The sequence below is a fragment of the Ceratotherium simum genome, chromosome 9 (assembly GCF_057802395.1).
Source record: "Ceratotherium simum simum isolate JZ-2026a chromosome 9, ASM5780239v1, whole genome shotgun sequence".
NCBI classification, from domain to species: domain Eukaryota; kingdom Metazoa; phylum Chordata; class Mammalia; order Perissodactyla; family Rhinocerotidae; genus Ceratotherium; species Ceratotherium simum.
In genome coordinates, this window is record NC_141908.1 from 72,519,219 (window position 1) to 72,535,660 (window position 16,442).

General features: G+C 36.9%; 1 protein-coding gene across 1 annotated transcript in view; it reads right to left on the bottom strand.

Moving 5' to 3' along the window:
- Positions 1 to 16,442, bottom strand: part of DNAH7 (dynein axonemal heavy chain 7) — a 223,261-nt gene that overhangs the window by 107,575 nt on the left and 99,244 nt on the right. The window contains exons 29-34 of the mRNA XM_014784701.2: positions 13,581 to 13,829; positions 10,790 to 10,939; positions 8,033 to 8,215; positions 7,536 to 7,712; positions 2,835 to 2,966; positions 1,292 to 1,516 (exon numbers count right to left, since the gene is read on the bottom strand). Of these exons, the coding sequence (XP_014640187.2) occupies positions 1,292 to 1,516; positions 2,835 to 2,966; positions 7,536 to 7,712; positions 8,033 to 8,215; positions 10,790 to 10,939; positions 13,581 to 13,829 (1,116 nt within the window). The remainder of the gene's footprint in view (positions 1 to 1,291; positions 1,517 to 2,834; positions 2,967 to 7,535; positions 7,713 to 8,032; positions 8,216 to 10,789; positions 10,940 to 13,580; positions 13,830 to 16,442) is intronic.

The following is a 16,442-nucleotide window of genomic DNA, read 5'->3' on the forward strand; positions in this document are numbered from 1 at the left end:
ACTTTCCTAGAACTGATGATGAAATAATGCCCTTTCAAATTCTTGATAATCTTTTCTAACGTGGATCTTTTGCCACCATATGAGGAAGGAAAAATTAAGAATCAGAAAACCTGAAATGGACAGTCATTTAGAGACTGTGTGATCCTAGGAAAATCATGTAATATCTCTGAGCCCCAGTTCCCTCAATGGTAAAATTTGCAAAATAATCTTCTTTCCTATTTCACTGAGATGTTGGGAAACAAAACACAAATGATTGTGAAAAAGCTTAAAAAATTGCAAAGTGCTCTGAAAATGCAGGGTATTGTTAGTAATTTGAAATCAAATTAAATTAGTAAAGATAAAAAGATAATATCTTGCGGTTGGCAGGGTGAAGAATCTCTTCTGAGGCGAGCTTGGCAATACATCTCAAGAGCATAAAAATTTAAAAACATATAGTAATTCCTTTTCTAGGAACTTGTCTTAAAGAAATAATCAGATATGTACACAATGACTTGTGTACAAGAATATTCACCAAAGCAGAGAAACTAAGAAACAAGAAAACAGTTCAATGTCCAAAAGTAGGAAACTGTTTGAACAGGTCATGGTCCATCCAGATGGTAGAATATAGGGAAGCTTTAGAAAAATAAGTTTATTAAGGAAACATTAGTGAGATAGGAAGGTATTCTCTTTATTAAGGGGAAAAGAAGGATATAAAACTATCCATTGGAGATATGGTGTGATCCCAATTTCATTTGAATCTGTACATATTTAAATAAAATGTGTTCCCAAACTTTGTCCTCAATGCAGTACTTATGGGAGCTGTTACACGAAAACAAACAAACACACACCACCCAGGTTTTACTGTCCAATCTGTTTGGGAAGTGCTGCATTAACACTGACCCAGCCGCAGTCCTGCAGGACCTCTGAGCCCCTGTGATGGGCTAACGTGCACCAAGAACCTCCAAGAGGTGTCCTTGAACAGTATAGCCCAGCGCTGGACTGGACGTCATCATGTGTAATTGTATTTAATGAGTACATTCGGCCCATCAGGTTATTATTATCTCATTTTATCACTGAGAAAAACAAGGTTTAGGGAGACTAAATAACTAGTGCAACGCCATCAAGAAAAAAAGTGCCACTAGGACTCCCTCCGAGGTGTGTCTGACTTGAAAACCAGGGTGCCTTCCTCTACTTCACGCTGTCTCTACAAGTACGCAGCGGTGACAAGGCGGCTGCAGAGCCGTGACGTGCTGTGTGTCTTGGGGGGATCTCTGCCAGGTTGGCAGTTGCAATCTTGCTTCAGAACTCTTACCTCAGTGACAAATTGATAATCATAAATTGTTCCTTTTTCGGGAAATGGGACAGTTAGTGTTTTTGAAGACGTTTGCTCAGTACCACTCAGTAATTTAAACCTATTTCGAGTTAGTTCTGAAATTGGACCTTCCATTAGTTCGTGAAGAATCTTATTAAATTTCAACCGATCATCATCGTTACAAGAAGCACCGACGGACCAAATCAATGAAAACAGAAAAATGCCCTGCAGCGGAGAGATGAGGAGATAGAGCGCATTAAAGCACAACTGTAATCTATCCTTGAATTTAAACAGATCAGCCAGATTAATATCTCTGAAAGGAAATTAATAAACTGGTATATAATAGTAAGTTATTTCAGGATTTTGTAATAATTAGTTTTTTTAAATGAACTGCATGTCGCATAAAATCTTACTATCAGAGAAGATAATACAATGCAAAGTATGAATTCTAGCCATGGTGAAACCTTAGAATAATTAATCTAGTAAATCATGTGATATTTTAAGTTTATGGCAGGACCTTGATATTCAAAAGAACACTGAGATAACTTTTTATTAAGGTACAAAGACATATTTTAATAAGGAATAATCAACCCACAATATACGTGTTTTAAATTTAAATTTTTATATAGTGTTTTTTTTAAAGTAGAAGAAAGTTACGTTCTTTTATTTGTCTGTTGTAATAATTATCTGAGGACTGATTGTGTAACTAGACTGCCATCCTGCAAGCCTTCTTCTTACCAGACTCAGGCAGAGGGAACAGAGTGGATGACAAGACCCACCACTAAATGAGAAAACCTGTTTGCTTGTTTTAAAATGAAACCTCTTTCTGAGCACAGTCTCAACTATGCTCAGAAAAGTGTGGACTCTACTTTGACACTGTTCACCTACTCCTAGGTTACTTCAGACCGGTTCTCTCTGGAGACTATTTAAAACTAAGTTAAGAATTAATTTATTTCACAAAATATAAGCAATAAGTAACATATTGACTGCATTAGAAGTGCTACCATTAGCAATATGTAATTTTTTATTAAAGAATATTCAAAGTCTGTTGATAATTTTATTCCTATTTTAAAAACATGTTTATTGATTATATATTTTCTTGCTTTCCTCAATCCAAACATATATTTATACACACATATGCACACACATATATATTTTAAACATTTATATCTCATGAAAAAAGGGAAGAAAATCAAGAAAGAAGACTAATGAATGATTATGATTTGGAGGTTGAAGGTGAGGTGACTCTCGTTGTCAAATGGTCATTGGCATTTTGGAGATTGATCATTTCTGAGGCTGGTCAAATGACCCAAGATTTCAGTAGCAGATCTGAGGGGGTTATTGGGCTCCACTCAAACCTCATGATGCAATAGAACTGCCAGTTGAGGAGCTTCCCTAACAGCATTTGTTATTTTGGACGTGACTTTTTCTTCACTGTTCAGCTACCACCCATTGGCCAGCCTCCAATTCCAGGGGGAAAATGAGGTTCATTGATTAGGAAGCAGTGGGGAGAGCAGCAGATAGAAGGAGCGAGGAGCCTTACCTCAAGTAAAGAGTATGTTTCTCGATCATTTCTCTCTTTTACTTTGATTTCATCAGCAAAATCATCCATAAAACAGTCTATTAGATTCATTAAAGAACGGACTAAGTTTGTATCTGAAGTAGGAGATAATTCCTGAAAAATCAGAGAATAAAAGTCTATAAAACAAATTAATTTAAATCAGGCACTAATTAAAACAGCATCAACTAATATTTATTGAACTCATTTAATTCTAACAGCCACAGCACCTATGAAAAGGTACTGCTATTATAATTCTGGTTTTATAGACAAGAAAGCTGAGGCCACGTTAACTCCCTCGCCTAGAGTGTGGCGGCCGTGGGTGTCACATCCAGGTAGTGTGCACTTTTTAATCACTCTTGTACTGATTCTCAAATTTAAAAAATGTACTGTTACATGTTTAATTTAATCAAAGACATAGAGTCTATGTTATATCAATTTTACAATCCAAAACACTAAAAAAAATCTTTCAGAGAAGGCTATTAATTTGCTTATCTAAAATGGTAATAAATAAAACCCATTCTAGAACTTCACTATAAGCTATAGCAGTACTCACAGTAAACTCATCCCTATGAAATCTATTTGCAAGTCTTAAAGAGCACAAAATGTTACTGGAGTGCTATAAATGTTGTGTACTTTACTTTTTTGGGTCTCACTATGGCAGTTTATAAGATAACGAAATAACATGTACAGCTCCTAGAAGCATACAGCATATGCAAGTCTCAATAAACATTTGTCTTCTTCCCTCCAAGCTCCCCTCTATCCTTTAGAGTTGTATGGCTTCACAGTTAACATATAAGAACTAACTATCTGAAATGGACTCTCTGGAGAGTAGAAGCGGCTGACTCCACATTCAGCCACAATCCCAGTAGAAGCAGGCAAAAATGACAGCTGAGCTTCTGACTAAGATGGGACTAAGTGCTACTGATGCAACACTAAAATCCAAAGAGTTATTACTACAAATAAGACAGATAACTTATCACTACATAGTAAATAACGCTTATGATTTCTTCAAGATAGGACAAGAGTGTACAGTACATTTTAGAAAGTTTGCACTAAAAGTGGGTTTTTTTTTCTGTTTTGCTTTTGAAAGGATAGTTCCAGTTATACAGAAAATTCATTTATTTGTACTGCCTACATTCTATGACAATGTCAGAAAAAAAACAAAACCTGTAACATTTGATTATGACCCTCAATTGATACACGTTTAACTACTTTTGAAACATGATGACTTCATACCTACAACATATTACCATTCCAGCAAAGCTTCTTGAAAGAGCAGTCCACACCCACTGTTGCCTCAGTATCCACATTCCTCAACCAACTGCCCTGAAGAGCCACAGCCTCTCCCCTGAAAGTGCTGGGGCCAACATTCCCCCAGGATCTTCTCATTTGCCAAATCAGGGGACGTGTGGCGATCCTTTGCTGCCTTGACCTGACCTCTTAGTAGTTTCTGATAATACCAACTATTTCCTTCTTAAAATGTTCTCCTCGCTTCCCTCTTGCTTCCTGAAATTGCTGGTGCACCCAAGATTCTATCCTTTCCTCTCTTCTCTTTTTTCCTCTGGATTTTCCCCTTGGGTAATCTCCATTAGCATGGTTTTAAACTCCACTTTCTAGATCTGTACCTTGAGCCAAACTTCTGCCTCAAGCTTTTCTATTCTATTTCCAACAGCAGGAAAATACCAGCCCTGTGGCCCTATATTTGTTCCAGAGCCAAAGTCATCCTAAAAGACCTTTGGTCAACATCTCCTAAAGCATAAATTAAGCATGCTTTCCCTACAATTTCCAGCTAGAGAGGGTTTAAGAGCCTCCCTAGAACTCCATCAACTCTCAGAGGCAGAAGATTGTCATTCAAGATGTCACTTCTCTCCCCTTCAATCTTTCCCCTCCCCAACCCCCAGGGTGTATTGAAAGAAAGAAAAGTGGATTCGCCTACTTTAGGACCTCTCTCAATGCTGGCACCAAGGACTGACTTCCTTCCCCAAATCCCACTGGTTTAGCTATGGACAGTAACCCGTAAACAATCAGATGCACTCATGTTAAATGTAGTAGATCCCTCATTTAGAATGCCTAAGTGGTAATTTGCCTTCCTCCATTATCACCCACTATCTGGTTCTTTAGATGCCATAAATAAGATTACTTTTTAAAATTGTCCTTTTTCTGATTATAAAATAATATATATTTATTTTAGGAACTTTAAAAAATAAAGAAAATTATAAAAATGGAAACTAATTAAAAAACCAATAGTCCATCAGAAATGAGAGATTTTAGCCAGATGTGGTTTTCACCCAGATGTGATTAGGTGGGCCTTTGAGATTTTGTTTTTGTTTAAGAGCAAAAAGATTAGCAACCATACATTTTCTCAAACCCTAAGATGCTTTATTTATTTTTTATTTTTATTTATTTGTTTTTATAATTTTTTGTTTATTGCAGTAACATTGGTTTACAACATTGTAAAAATTTCAGGTGTACATCATTATACTTCTATTTCTGCATAGATTACATCATGTTCACCACCAAAATACTAATTACAACCCATCACCACACACATGTACCGAATTATCCCTTTCACCCTCCTCCCTCCCCCCTTCCCCTCTGGTAACCACCAATCCAATCTCTGTCCCTATGTGTTTGTTTATTGTTGTTATTATCTACTACCTAATGAAGGAAATCATACGGTATTTGACCTTCTCCCTCTGACTTATTTCACTTTGCATTATACCCTCAATGTCCATCCATGTTGTCACAAATGGCTGGATTTCATCGTTTCTTATGGCTGAGTAGTATTCCATTGTGTATATATACCACATCTTCTTTATCCATTCGTCCCTTGATGGGCACTTAGGTTGCTTCCAAGTCTTGGCTATTGTGAATAATGCTGCAATGAACACAGGGGTGCATGTACCTTTACAAATTGGTGTTTTCAAGTTCTAAGATGCTTTATTTAAAATATTTTTTGGAGACCTCGAATAGCCAAAGCAATCCTGAGAAAAAAGAACAAAGCTGGAGGCATCACATTCCCTGATTTCAAAGTATACTACAAAGCTACAGTAATCAAAACAGCATGGTACTGGCACAAAAACTGACACAGAGATCAATGGAACAGAATTGAGAGCCCAGAAATAAACCCACACATCTATGTCCATAGATGCTAATCTTTGACAAGGGAACCAAGAACATACAATGGAGAAGTGAAAGTGTCTTTAATAAACGGTGTTGGGAAAACTGTACAGCCACATGCTAAAAAATGAAAGTAGACCATTATCTTACATTATACACTAAAATTAACTCAAAATGGATTAAAGACTCAAATGTAGGACCCGAAACCATAAAACTTCTAAGAAAACATAGGTAGTATGCTCTTCAACATCGGTCTTAGCAGCATATTTTCAAATACCATGTCTGACTAGGCAAGGGAAACAATAGAAAAAATAAACAAATGGGACTACATCAAGCTAAAAAGCTTCTGCACAGCAAAGGAAACCATCAACAAAACAAAAAGACAACCTTACAATTGGGAGAAGATATTTGCAAACCATATATCTAATAAGGGGTTAATATCCAAAATATATAAAGAACTCATACATCTCAACAATAAAAATACAAACAACCCAATTAAAAAATGGGCAAAAGATCTGAACAGACATTTTTCCAAAGAAGATATACAGATGGCCAACAGACACACGAAAAGATGGTCAACATCACTAATTATTAGGGAAATGCAAATCAAAACTACAATGAGATATCACCTCATGCACATCAGAATGGCTATAATCAATCAAGAAGACAAGAAATAACAAGTGTCGGAGAGGATGTGGAGAGAAGGGAACTCTCACACATTGCTGGTGGGAATGCAAACTGGTGCAGCCACTCTGGAAAACAGTATGGAGAGTCCTCAAAAAATTAAGAATAGACTACCATATGATCCAGCTATTCCACTGCTGGGTATTTATCCAAAGAACATGAAAACATGAATGCATAAAGATACATGCACCCCAATGTTCATTGCAGTGTTATTCACAATAGGCAAGACTTGGAAACAACCTAAGCACCCATCAAAGGACGAATGGATAAAGAAGATGTGATTATATACACAATGGAATACTACTCAGCTACAAAAAAAAAAGATGAAATCTTACCATTCGTGACACATGGATGGACCTTGAGGGTATTATGCTAAGTGAAATAAGTCAGAGAGAGAAAGTCAAATACCGTATGATCTCACTCATAAGTAGAAGATGAAAACAACAACAAGGACAACAAACAAACACATGGTTACAGAGATTAGATTGGTGGTTACCAGAAGGGAAGTGGGGAGGGAGGAGGAGGAAAGGGGTGACTGAGCACATGTGTACGGTGATGGATGGTAATTTGTCTTTGGGTGGTGAACATGAAGTAATCTACCCATAAATCAAAATATAATGATGTACACCTGAAATTTACATAATGTTATAAACCAATGTTACCTCAATAAAAAAAAAGAAGAAAAAAAAGAGAACGTTTTTTGGAGAATAACTACATGAGTTAAAATCTTACTTTAATTAGAAAAAAGTTTTTAGTCTAACCAGTTAAGAAATTATTTTAATATCTGGTAGTTGACAATAAAAACAGACATTAAACTGATATATATAGGTAATTTGGATTTTCCATTTTTTTTAATCTCAAAATTCCCATCCTTCTTACCTTTGTATGCTTTCTAATAAATTCAACAGAAACAGGGACAAATCTGTCAAATAAGCCTATTATAAATTCCTTCTGAATAACACTGACCACAGCAGGTAAAAGATTTATCCAAGACAGCATCAGTGGTCTCCAGCCTAACATGTGAGGCTCCATGTAAATCATACCACATCTGGAAACCTGGGAAAATAAGAACTGTTTACCATCAAAGGTAACGCTTATAAAAGAAATATGACTGGTACATCTGTTTCTTACAACCTTCAGAAAACCCTGGGAAAAAAAGCTTAATTTTATACTAAATGGTCCCAGACAAAGAGGATGAAAACCCCTACTCTTAAATTTGTCAAGTATGTCCACAGATATGTCTGCTCTTGGAGAATCACAGGTTGCTCTTAAAGTGAATTCTACTAATACTTGTCATTTAAAGACAAAGTTACTAAGTAATAACAGCATTTATAACACTTCAAATTTATAAGCAGATGCCAAAAGGGAGAACTTACAGTGGCGGGAGAAGCAACTTCCAAATCCATTGGTTCAAAAATAAGATTCATTTGTGGTGACATCTGAATAATCTCCCCGCTCATCAGACACAGCTTTTTGTTGTCATCCAGCACTGTATTCATGTTCTCAATCCACACTGCATCTACCGGTCCATCGAAAATCAACCATTTCCTATCGGGCGTCTGGTTTATGCATATGGTGAATAAAGGGCAAAAATGTAATAATGATAATGTAAGGAAACTGTTCAATAATATTATTTCAAAATTTAAAAATGTAACTCCTAAAATCAATTTCATCATGAAAATGTAAAGGCACCTTTTGAATAAAGTGTATATATATGTATACATACAAGTGTATATAGGTGTGTATATATACATATATATCTTGTCACTAAAGAAGCCTACATATGCCATGAACAAGACAGAAATATAACATCTTTTCTTAAGATTCCATCTTTCCCAATGTTTCTGAACTCACATATGTTTTAGAAAGTAATTTGAGTAGAAAAATAACAGAATTTTCATTTGGATAATCTGACTCCGTAGAGTATGTGTTCATACAGATCAATCACTCTTGTGTGCTAAGTCAAAATTGTTCTTCCTCCTACTGAGTGAATTCACATGTCACACACATACCCCTTGGGCTGAACTGTCCCATGGTGGTAGAGAACAATTAATATCTATGTAACATTCACAGTCACATGATGACAAATCTGAAAATATTTACTCATTGTCTGGAATACAGTAAATCGAGACAAATATTTAAAGAGAGGCCAGGCATTAATGGGAGAGTGCAAAAGCTGAGTCTCCTTTCCAGATCCTTATGAATCAGCTTTTTGTGCACACGATGATGCCTTGGTTCACCTTCAGCAAACGTAAATTTGAGTTGAAGTGGTGACAGATTTGAATCCATCTTAACATATTCTTGGTCCCTGTGGCCAACTGCATTAATCTACGAGACATGGGCCTGTCACGGGCTCAGGCCACCCCACACTCACAACCAGAGGCCAGCTCTGGCCATGCTCAGGAAGCAAGGAAGAGCCCGCACCTCGGAGAGCACCTCGAGATCAACTTTCCCTCGCGAATTTGGCTTCCTGTGCCTGTTCATCTTCTCTCTGGGAAACACTGCCATGTAATGCAAGATGCTGGCCTTTGCAGTCTGAAGGGCCTCCCTTTTAATTTGGCTCTACTACTTACCCACTGTGTGACTTTGGTCAGCTACCTAACCTCCCTGAGACTCAGTGTTTATGGGGCATAGCTTCCTGGAAAATGTAACGTAAGCTATGTAACTGAGTATAAGGTGGGAGATATCTCATGATTATTTCTGTATAAATAATGTAACTGCATACATTCTCTAGAGACTTCATATCTTCATCTGGGCCAAAGTGCATCCACTGTGGCAAGAGAGGACCAGAGAAGTTACATGAACGGTCCCAGACCTCTCTCTGCCTCCCCTGTGCCTTGTGATGACTTATATCCTCGAAATGACTAGTAAAGCCTGACACTGGGCAGGATCTCTGCCCCTTGAGAGCCAACCCTTATGTGACTCATGGCCCTAGGTCCTTCAGCCACTAAGAGCAGAGCTGAGATTTGATGCTTTTCTATTATTACACTGACTCATGAGTCCTGATGAGTCCTTAATTGGGTAAAGAGCACCAAACTTAGGAGGTATAGTAATCAGAATAAAGAAAACATTTATTTAAAAAAAGATTTAATAGGGGCCAGCCCAGTGGTGCAGCAGTTAAGTGCGTGTGCTCTGCTGCGCCAGCCTGGGGTTCGCAGGTTCGGATCCCAGGCGCGCACCGACACACCGCTTGCTAAGCCATGCTGTGGCAGCGTTCCATATAAAGTGGAGGAGGGTGGGCACGGATGTTAGCCCAGGGCCAATCTTCCTCAAGAAAAAAGGGGAGGATTGGCATCGGATGTTAGCTCAGGGCTAGTCCTCCTCACAAAAAAATAAATAAAAATAAAAAAAGATTTAATAAATAAATTCAATGTCTCTACCTTGGCCCCTTTTCCTTTAAGAGCAGCCTTAGCAAGCTGTCTCCCGAAGGACCACACTCTATGGAGAGCCTGCTAACACACGGCAACCAAGTTAACATCTACTGGTCTGTGGACGCTTTTTGTAAGAGTGAGCAGCAGCCACTCAGTATAACAAGCAGAATAAGCCAGAAGGAGGTGAGTACTCGCTCCCATTCACAGCAGTCAGCAGCTGGCACATCCCCGACCTCTTCTGCTTTCCACAGGCAGCCCCTCTTCCTAACACACTAGGTGGAAAGTGTTGGAATTTTAAGACATCGTTTTGCAAAAGTCTGCGATGTCTTCTCTAAGCACCGGTGGAGTATATCTGACAGAGGCAGCAGCCCAAAGGGTGGGCAAAGGAAGAACATTACTGAAGGAGCAAAAGGATCACATTTTATTCAGAGGCTCTCCTTCCTGGATCATTTAGCCTGAAAAAAGAGAAGCAGAAATACTTCCCCTGTCCTTTCTTCTCCTGCCCTCTCTTCTGTACACACCAGAGCAAAGGGGCTTGCCATCTTTGGCATTTTTGGAGATGCTAACAATAGCATCCGGCATCTTTGGAGATGCTAACAATGTTCCTCGCAGAAACACTGCCAGACTATCCAGTAATGTGTTTTAAATAAATATCTTGAATTATAAATATAAATGTTTGACACAACTGAAAAAAATCAGAAACTAGTCAGAAGGAAATATCATAGCCTTCCTAAACACTCATGGAAAAGTATTAGTACTCACCACTGAAGAAGCAAATGCTCTAAAGCTGACAGCGAGGATCCCATCGGACCACTCGTGGGACACCAAATCAAACTGCCCATACAGCTGACCCATGGTGACAGACTTAGGGTTTAAAACAGTAATTTGAACCTTGTTTTCTTCCATTAACCCCTGAAGGGAAAAAAAAATCAATTATTTATTTAGTTAGAAGAATACTGTCTTTATTCATAGAAAACATGATTGTGTATGTAGAAAAAACTAAAGACTCTATAAAGAAACTACCAGAAGCAAGGAGTGCATTAAACAAGGTTCCAGCATACAAGGTCAATGTATAAAAATCGATTGTATTTTTTATATAATGCCAACGAACAACTGAAAAATAAAATTTAAAAACTACTATCTATAATGGTATTTAAAAACTCAGAAATTACTTAGGAATAAATTAGCAAATGTTCTGCAAGATCTATAAATCTAAAACTATAAAACGAGAGTTGGCAAATTCTTTTTGTAAAGGGCCAGATAGTAAATATTACAGGCTTTGCAGACTACATATGCTCTGTCACATATTCTTCTCTGTTTTTATTTCTTTTCTTTTTTTTTTTTTTACAAACCTTAAAAAATGTTAACACCATTCTAAGCTCATTGACATTACGAAAATAGGCTTCGGGCCAAATTTGGCCTATGGGCTATAATTGGCTGACTCTTCCTACAAAATATTTTCTGAGAGAAAATTAAAAGATCTAAATATTGGGAAGTGAGTACCGTTCTCACGGAGTGGAAAAGTTAATATTGGTAAGTTGTTGGTTTCGACCAGAACCTTGAAAGCTAGTGTAGGGCCCCATACAAAAGATGTTAATACCCTTGGGGCACAGGCTTTTTTATGCTTTTAATTAATAAACTTTATTTCTTTAGAGTTGCTTTAGGTTTAAGAAAAATTGAGCAGAAAGTACAGAGATTCACATATATTCTCTCTGCCTTCCGCCCCCCACACACATTTTCCCCTATTACTAAAGCCTTGCACTGGTGTGGTACATGGTTATGATTGATGAACTGATACTGACAAATTATTATTAACTAAACTCCACGGTTTACATTAGGGTTCACTCTTTGTGTTGTACGTGCTATGGGTTTTGCCAAATGCATAATGTCGTGTCCACCATTACAGTATCACACAGAAGAGATTCACTGCCCTAAAAATCCCCTGTGCTCTACCTAGTCATAGTCATTTCTCTTTTACAGATAATAACATGGCAAGTTCAACTCTGCCCAACACTGCCTTCCACCCGTCACCCCTGGAGTTTAGGATACAAGCTGCCAAACTGAAGAAAAGATGTGGGAATAATAATATTAAGCAGTAAACAAGCTTGAAGTCGGGTCTTTGCTTTCTTCTCTGTGCCCAGGAAGGGGATGACAATGTGTCACCCTAAATTCAGAAGCATGGGAAAGCTCTATCCTCTTCTGAGGCAGGAAAAAATTGCTGCCACCGAAGCAAGGTTTTTGTCCCAAATGCAGCGAGGCTGGTGTGAAACTGTAGCTTGCACGCAGTGGCTATGGAGGCCTGCCTCTTTTATATCACCACGATGTCGCTCTTAGAATTTCCTGGTAATGAACCATTTGGGGCTTTACAATTAGACCAGAATACATGCTCATATCTTCATCTTCTTTAACCTTTAGTGGCACCACATCTGGCTCTTTTAGAGACTTGTTTATTTTTTTATAGCAAAAACAATTAATCCATATAACAAACAACAAAACAGGAGAAATACAAACAAAAAAAAAAACCCCAAGAAAACAAAGGCAGGATGGCAGGAAGGCAGGAAGGGTAAAGGAAAGAGAAAGGAGGAGAAGAAAGGAAATAGCATGGATGTACAAAAGCAGAAGAAACAGAAACAAACAGCATACCAGTTTGTATACTAATAAATATAAAGGAATTTAAATTTCCCTATGAAAAGATAAAGACCATTGAACTGGAGAAAATAAAAGTCAACCATTTACTCTCTATAAAAAGTAAATCACAGTGATACCCAGAGTTACAATTAAAGACATAGGCAAATACATATGCAAGGAGAAAGCAGGGGTTGCAATATTGAAATTAGACACAGGGGAGCCAAGGCAAATAACAGAACAAGGACACAATTCTCTATTGGTTGAAGGGGAGACTCCACAATGAAGACATAATGATCACAAATCCCATACAGGCTACAAACAGTGAAGTATGTGAAGCAAAAACTGTTTGAAATACAAGCAGAAATAGACAGAAATGCAATACTTGTTGGAGAATTTAAAACAGCCTCACTCCTTTTGCATATCTAAGGAGACCAAACTGTGATGTGTAGGACAGGAATTTTGAATAATATAAGCGTCATTATTTATTATAAATATGTACATATGTGTGTATTATATAATACACACACAAACATTTCAATTCAGTACCACTAGCAGCCAGTAACAGAAGTTTGCATTACAAATCTAACCACCCAGAAAATAAAAAATACTCTCCTAAAAGTATAAAAAGAAAACCCTCAGGTTTTTTCATGTTTTCAGACTTTTTTTCTACAATGAACATGTGGTACCTTTATAATTAAAAATTTAAAAAGAAGAAAAAAAAGATTAAGAGGCAAATCTGTGTCATACCCTTTATATGCTGAACTTCCTAGTTGCTTCATATTACTTTTCTAATTTTATTTTCTCTTTGACTCATTTTTTTCATGATTTTTAAGTTGCTGCATTAAAGTATCTTTTAAAATGACCATATATTCTATCTCGCACAAAGCTGATTATAAATAAATTAACGCATTACTATCACACTTACCTTTTCACATATATCATTTAGTGCTCCAGCTAAGACACGATATGCACTGGTTTTTCCTCCAAACGGTTCTCCAACAATCATAAAACCATGACGCACAATCATCATTTCGTATATTTGAAGAATCTTCTCAGAAAAGAATCTGGTCATTTGCAAATTCATGGAGTCACAGTTGTCTTTGATAGCTGCCAGCAAATCATTGTAATCTGGTTTTGGTAATTTCACCCCAGGAAACAAATCTGAAGTAATTCCCTGATGATAGATAGTTTGGAGATTTACATTATATATCTATAAATTCTCTCTCTCTCTCTATATATATATAAATACATATACACACATATACATATATACACACGCACATATAAGCATAATAAAATTTCTCTCATTCTCATGATTAATACTAAAGGAAATAGAGCCATTAAATAATAGTTCATCAGTATTCTTAACACCTTTATAGAGGTATTATTGACATACAAAAAACTGCATATATTTAAAATGTTCAATTTGATAAGTGAAACCATCACCACAATCAAAATAATCAACATATCCACCACTCCCAAAAGTTTCCTTGTGACCTTTTGTAATCTTCCTTCCTTCTCTCTTTGCTGCCTCCTACCTCCATCCCCAGGCACCACTGATCTGCTTTCTGTTACTATTTTTATTTGCATTGTCTAGAATTTAATATAGATGAAATTACACATTATATTTACTACTTTTTTTGGCCTGGCTTTTTTCATTTAGCATAAAGATTTGGAAATTCACACAGGTCATAGCATGTATAATAGTTCATTCCTTTTTATTGCTGAAGAGTATTCCACTGTATTGAAGTGCCACAGTTTTTAAATCCATTCCCCTGTTGTAGACATTTTCATTGTTTCCAGTTTGGGGCTATTACAGATAAAGCTGCTATAAACATTCGTGTACAAGTCTTTGTACAGACAAATACTTTCATTTGTCTTGGGTAAATACCGAGGAGTGGAGCACTTGGATAATATGGCGGGCGTGTGTTTAACATTTTAAGATACTGCCTGTTTTCCAAAGTGGTTGTACTATTTTACATTCCCCCCAGCAGTGTATGAGAGTTCCAATATTTGGCATGATCAGTCTTTTTAATTTTAGTCATACTCATGGGTGTGTAACAGTATCTTATTGTGGCTTCAATTTGTATTTCCCCATGACTAACATTTTTGTATGTGCTTATTTGTCATATACATATCTTCTTTAGTGAAGTGCCTGTTCAAATCTTTTGCCCATTTTTAATGGGTTTATTTTCTTAATGATAAGTTTTGACCATTATTTAAATATTCTGGATACAAGTCATTCATCATATATCTAATTTACAAATATTTTTTCCTAATCTGTAGCTTGTCTTTCATTCTCCTAACAGTGTCTTTCAAAGAGCAAGCATTTTTAATTTTGATAAGTCCAATTTACCAATTTATTATGTTATGCATTGTGCTTTTGGTGTTGTACTTAAGAAATTTTGCCTAACTCAAAGTCACAAAGGCTTTCTCCTGTTTTCCTCTAGAAATTTTATAGTTTTACATATAGTCTTACAATATTTTTAAGTTAAAAAGTTAGAGGATGAACACCGTCTGATTTCAAAGCTTATTATTTCAAAGTTTCATCCTGGTATAAAGATAGACAAATATATCAATGAAACAGAATAGGAAGTCCAGAAATAGACCCACACACCTGTACACAATTGATTTTCAACAAAGGCACAAAGGTAATTCAGCAGAGACAAGATAGAAAGTCTTCAACAAATGATGCTAGAATACCTGGATTTGCGAAAACAATAAACTTCAAGCCATATCTCATGCCATATACAAAAATCAGTTCAAGCACTTTAATCATTATAGTGGGTAGTATTTTAATCAGCTTAGCGTCCCTCAAAAATTCATGTCTACCCAGAACCTCAGAATGTGACCTTATTTGGAAGTAGGATCTCTGCAGATGTAATTAGATAAGTTAAGATGAGGTCCTACTGGGCCCTAAATCCAATGATTGGTGTCTATAATAGAAAGGACAGGCAGATTCAGACACAAAGACACAGAGGGAAGAAGGCTGTGTAACGATGGTGTCAGAGATTGGATAGATGCCAAGCCAAGCCAGGGAACATCAAGGATTACCAGGAGCCACCAGAAGCTAAGAAGAGGCAAGGAAGGATTCTTTCCTAGAGCCTTCAGAAGGAAGGCTGATTTCAGACTTCTATCCTCCAGAACTGTGAGAGGATAAATGTCTGTTGTCTTAAACCACCTAGTTCATGGTACTTTGTTATGGTAGCTCTAGGAAACTAATATAATTATATAATGTATGATTGGAAAAAATTACAATTCCACTTCTAGTATATATGAATAGATAAAGTTCATAGTAGGGTCTAATAAACATTCCTTTATAAACTGCTAAGGCTATTTTATAAGTATTAAAGCAACTTATATGAGAAATATGACTATTTCTTTTTACTCTGAAGGTAAAAGTGGAAATCCAGAAGTGCTTACAGTGGAAGCATACATTCAAGCTATACTTTAGCATTTACAAATTACTAGTTCAATTACCCTAAATTTAACTCTTTAAATGCTTTTATGGAGAAACTGATCCCAGTTTATCAGAGCAGTAAGTTTCCTTGGGGCAAAGAAGAGACGGCAACTCAGCAGAGTGGTTAAGACACTGCAGCTTGACTGCGTGGCGGGAATCCCCACTCCCTCATGCACTAGCCATAAATACCAGGTACTTATCATCTCTGTGCCTCGGTTACATCATCTGTAGAATAGGGGTAATGGCAGCATCTGCCCCATAGGGTCATTAAGAGCATTAAATTAATTACTATTGGAAAACTCTTAGAATAGTGGCTGATCCATAGTA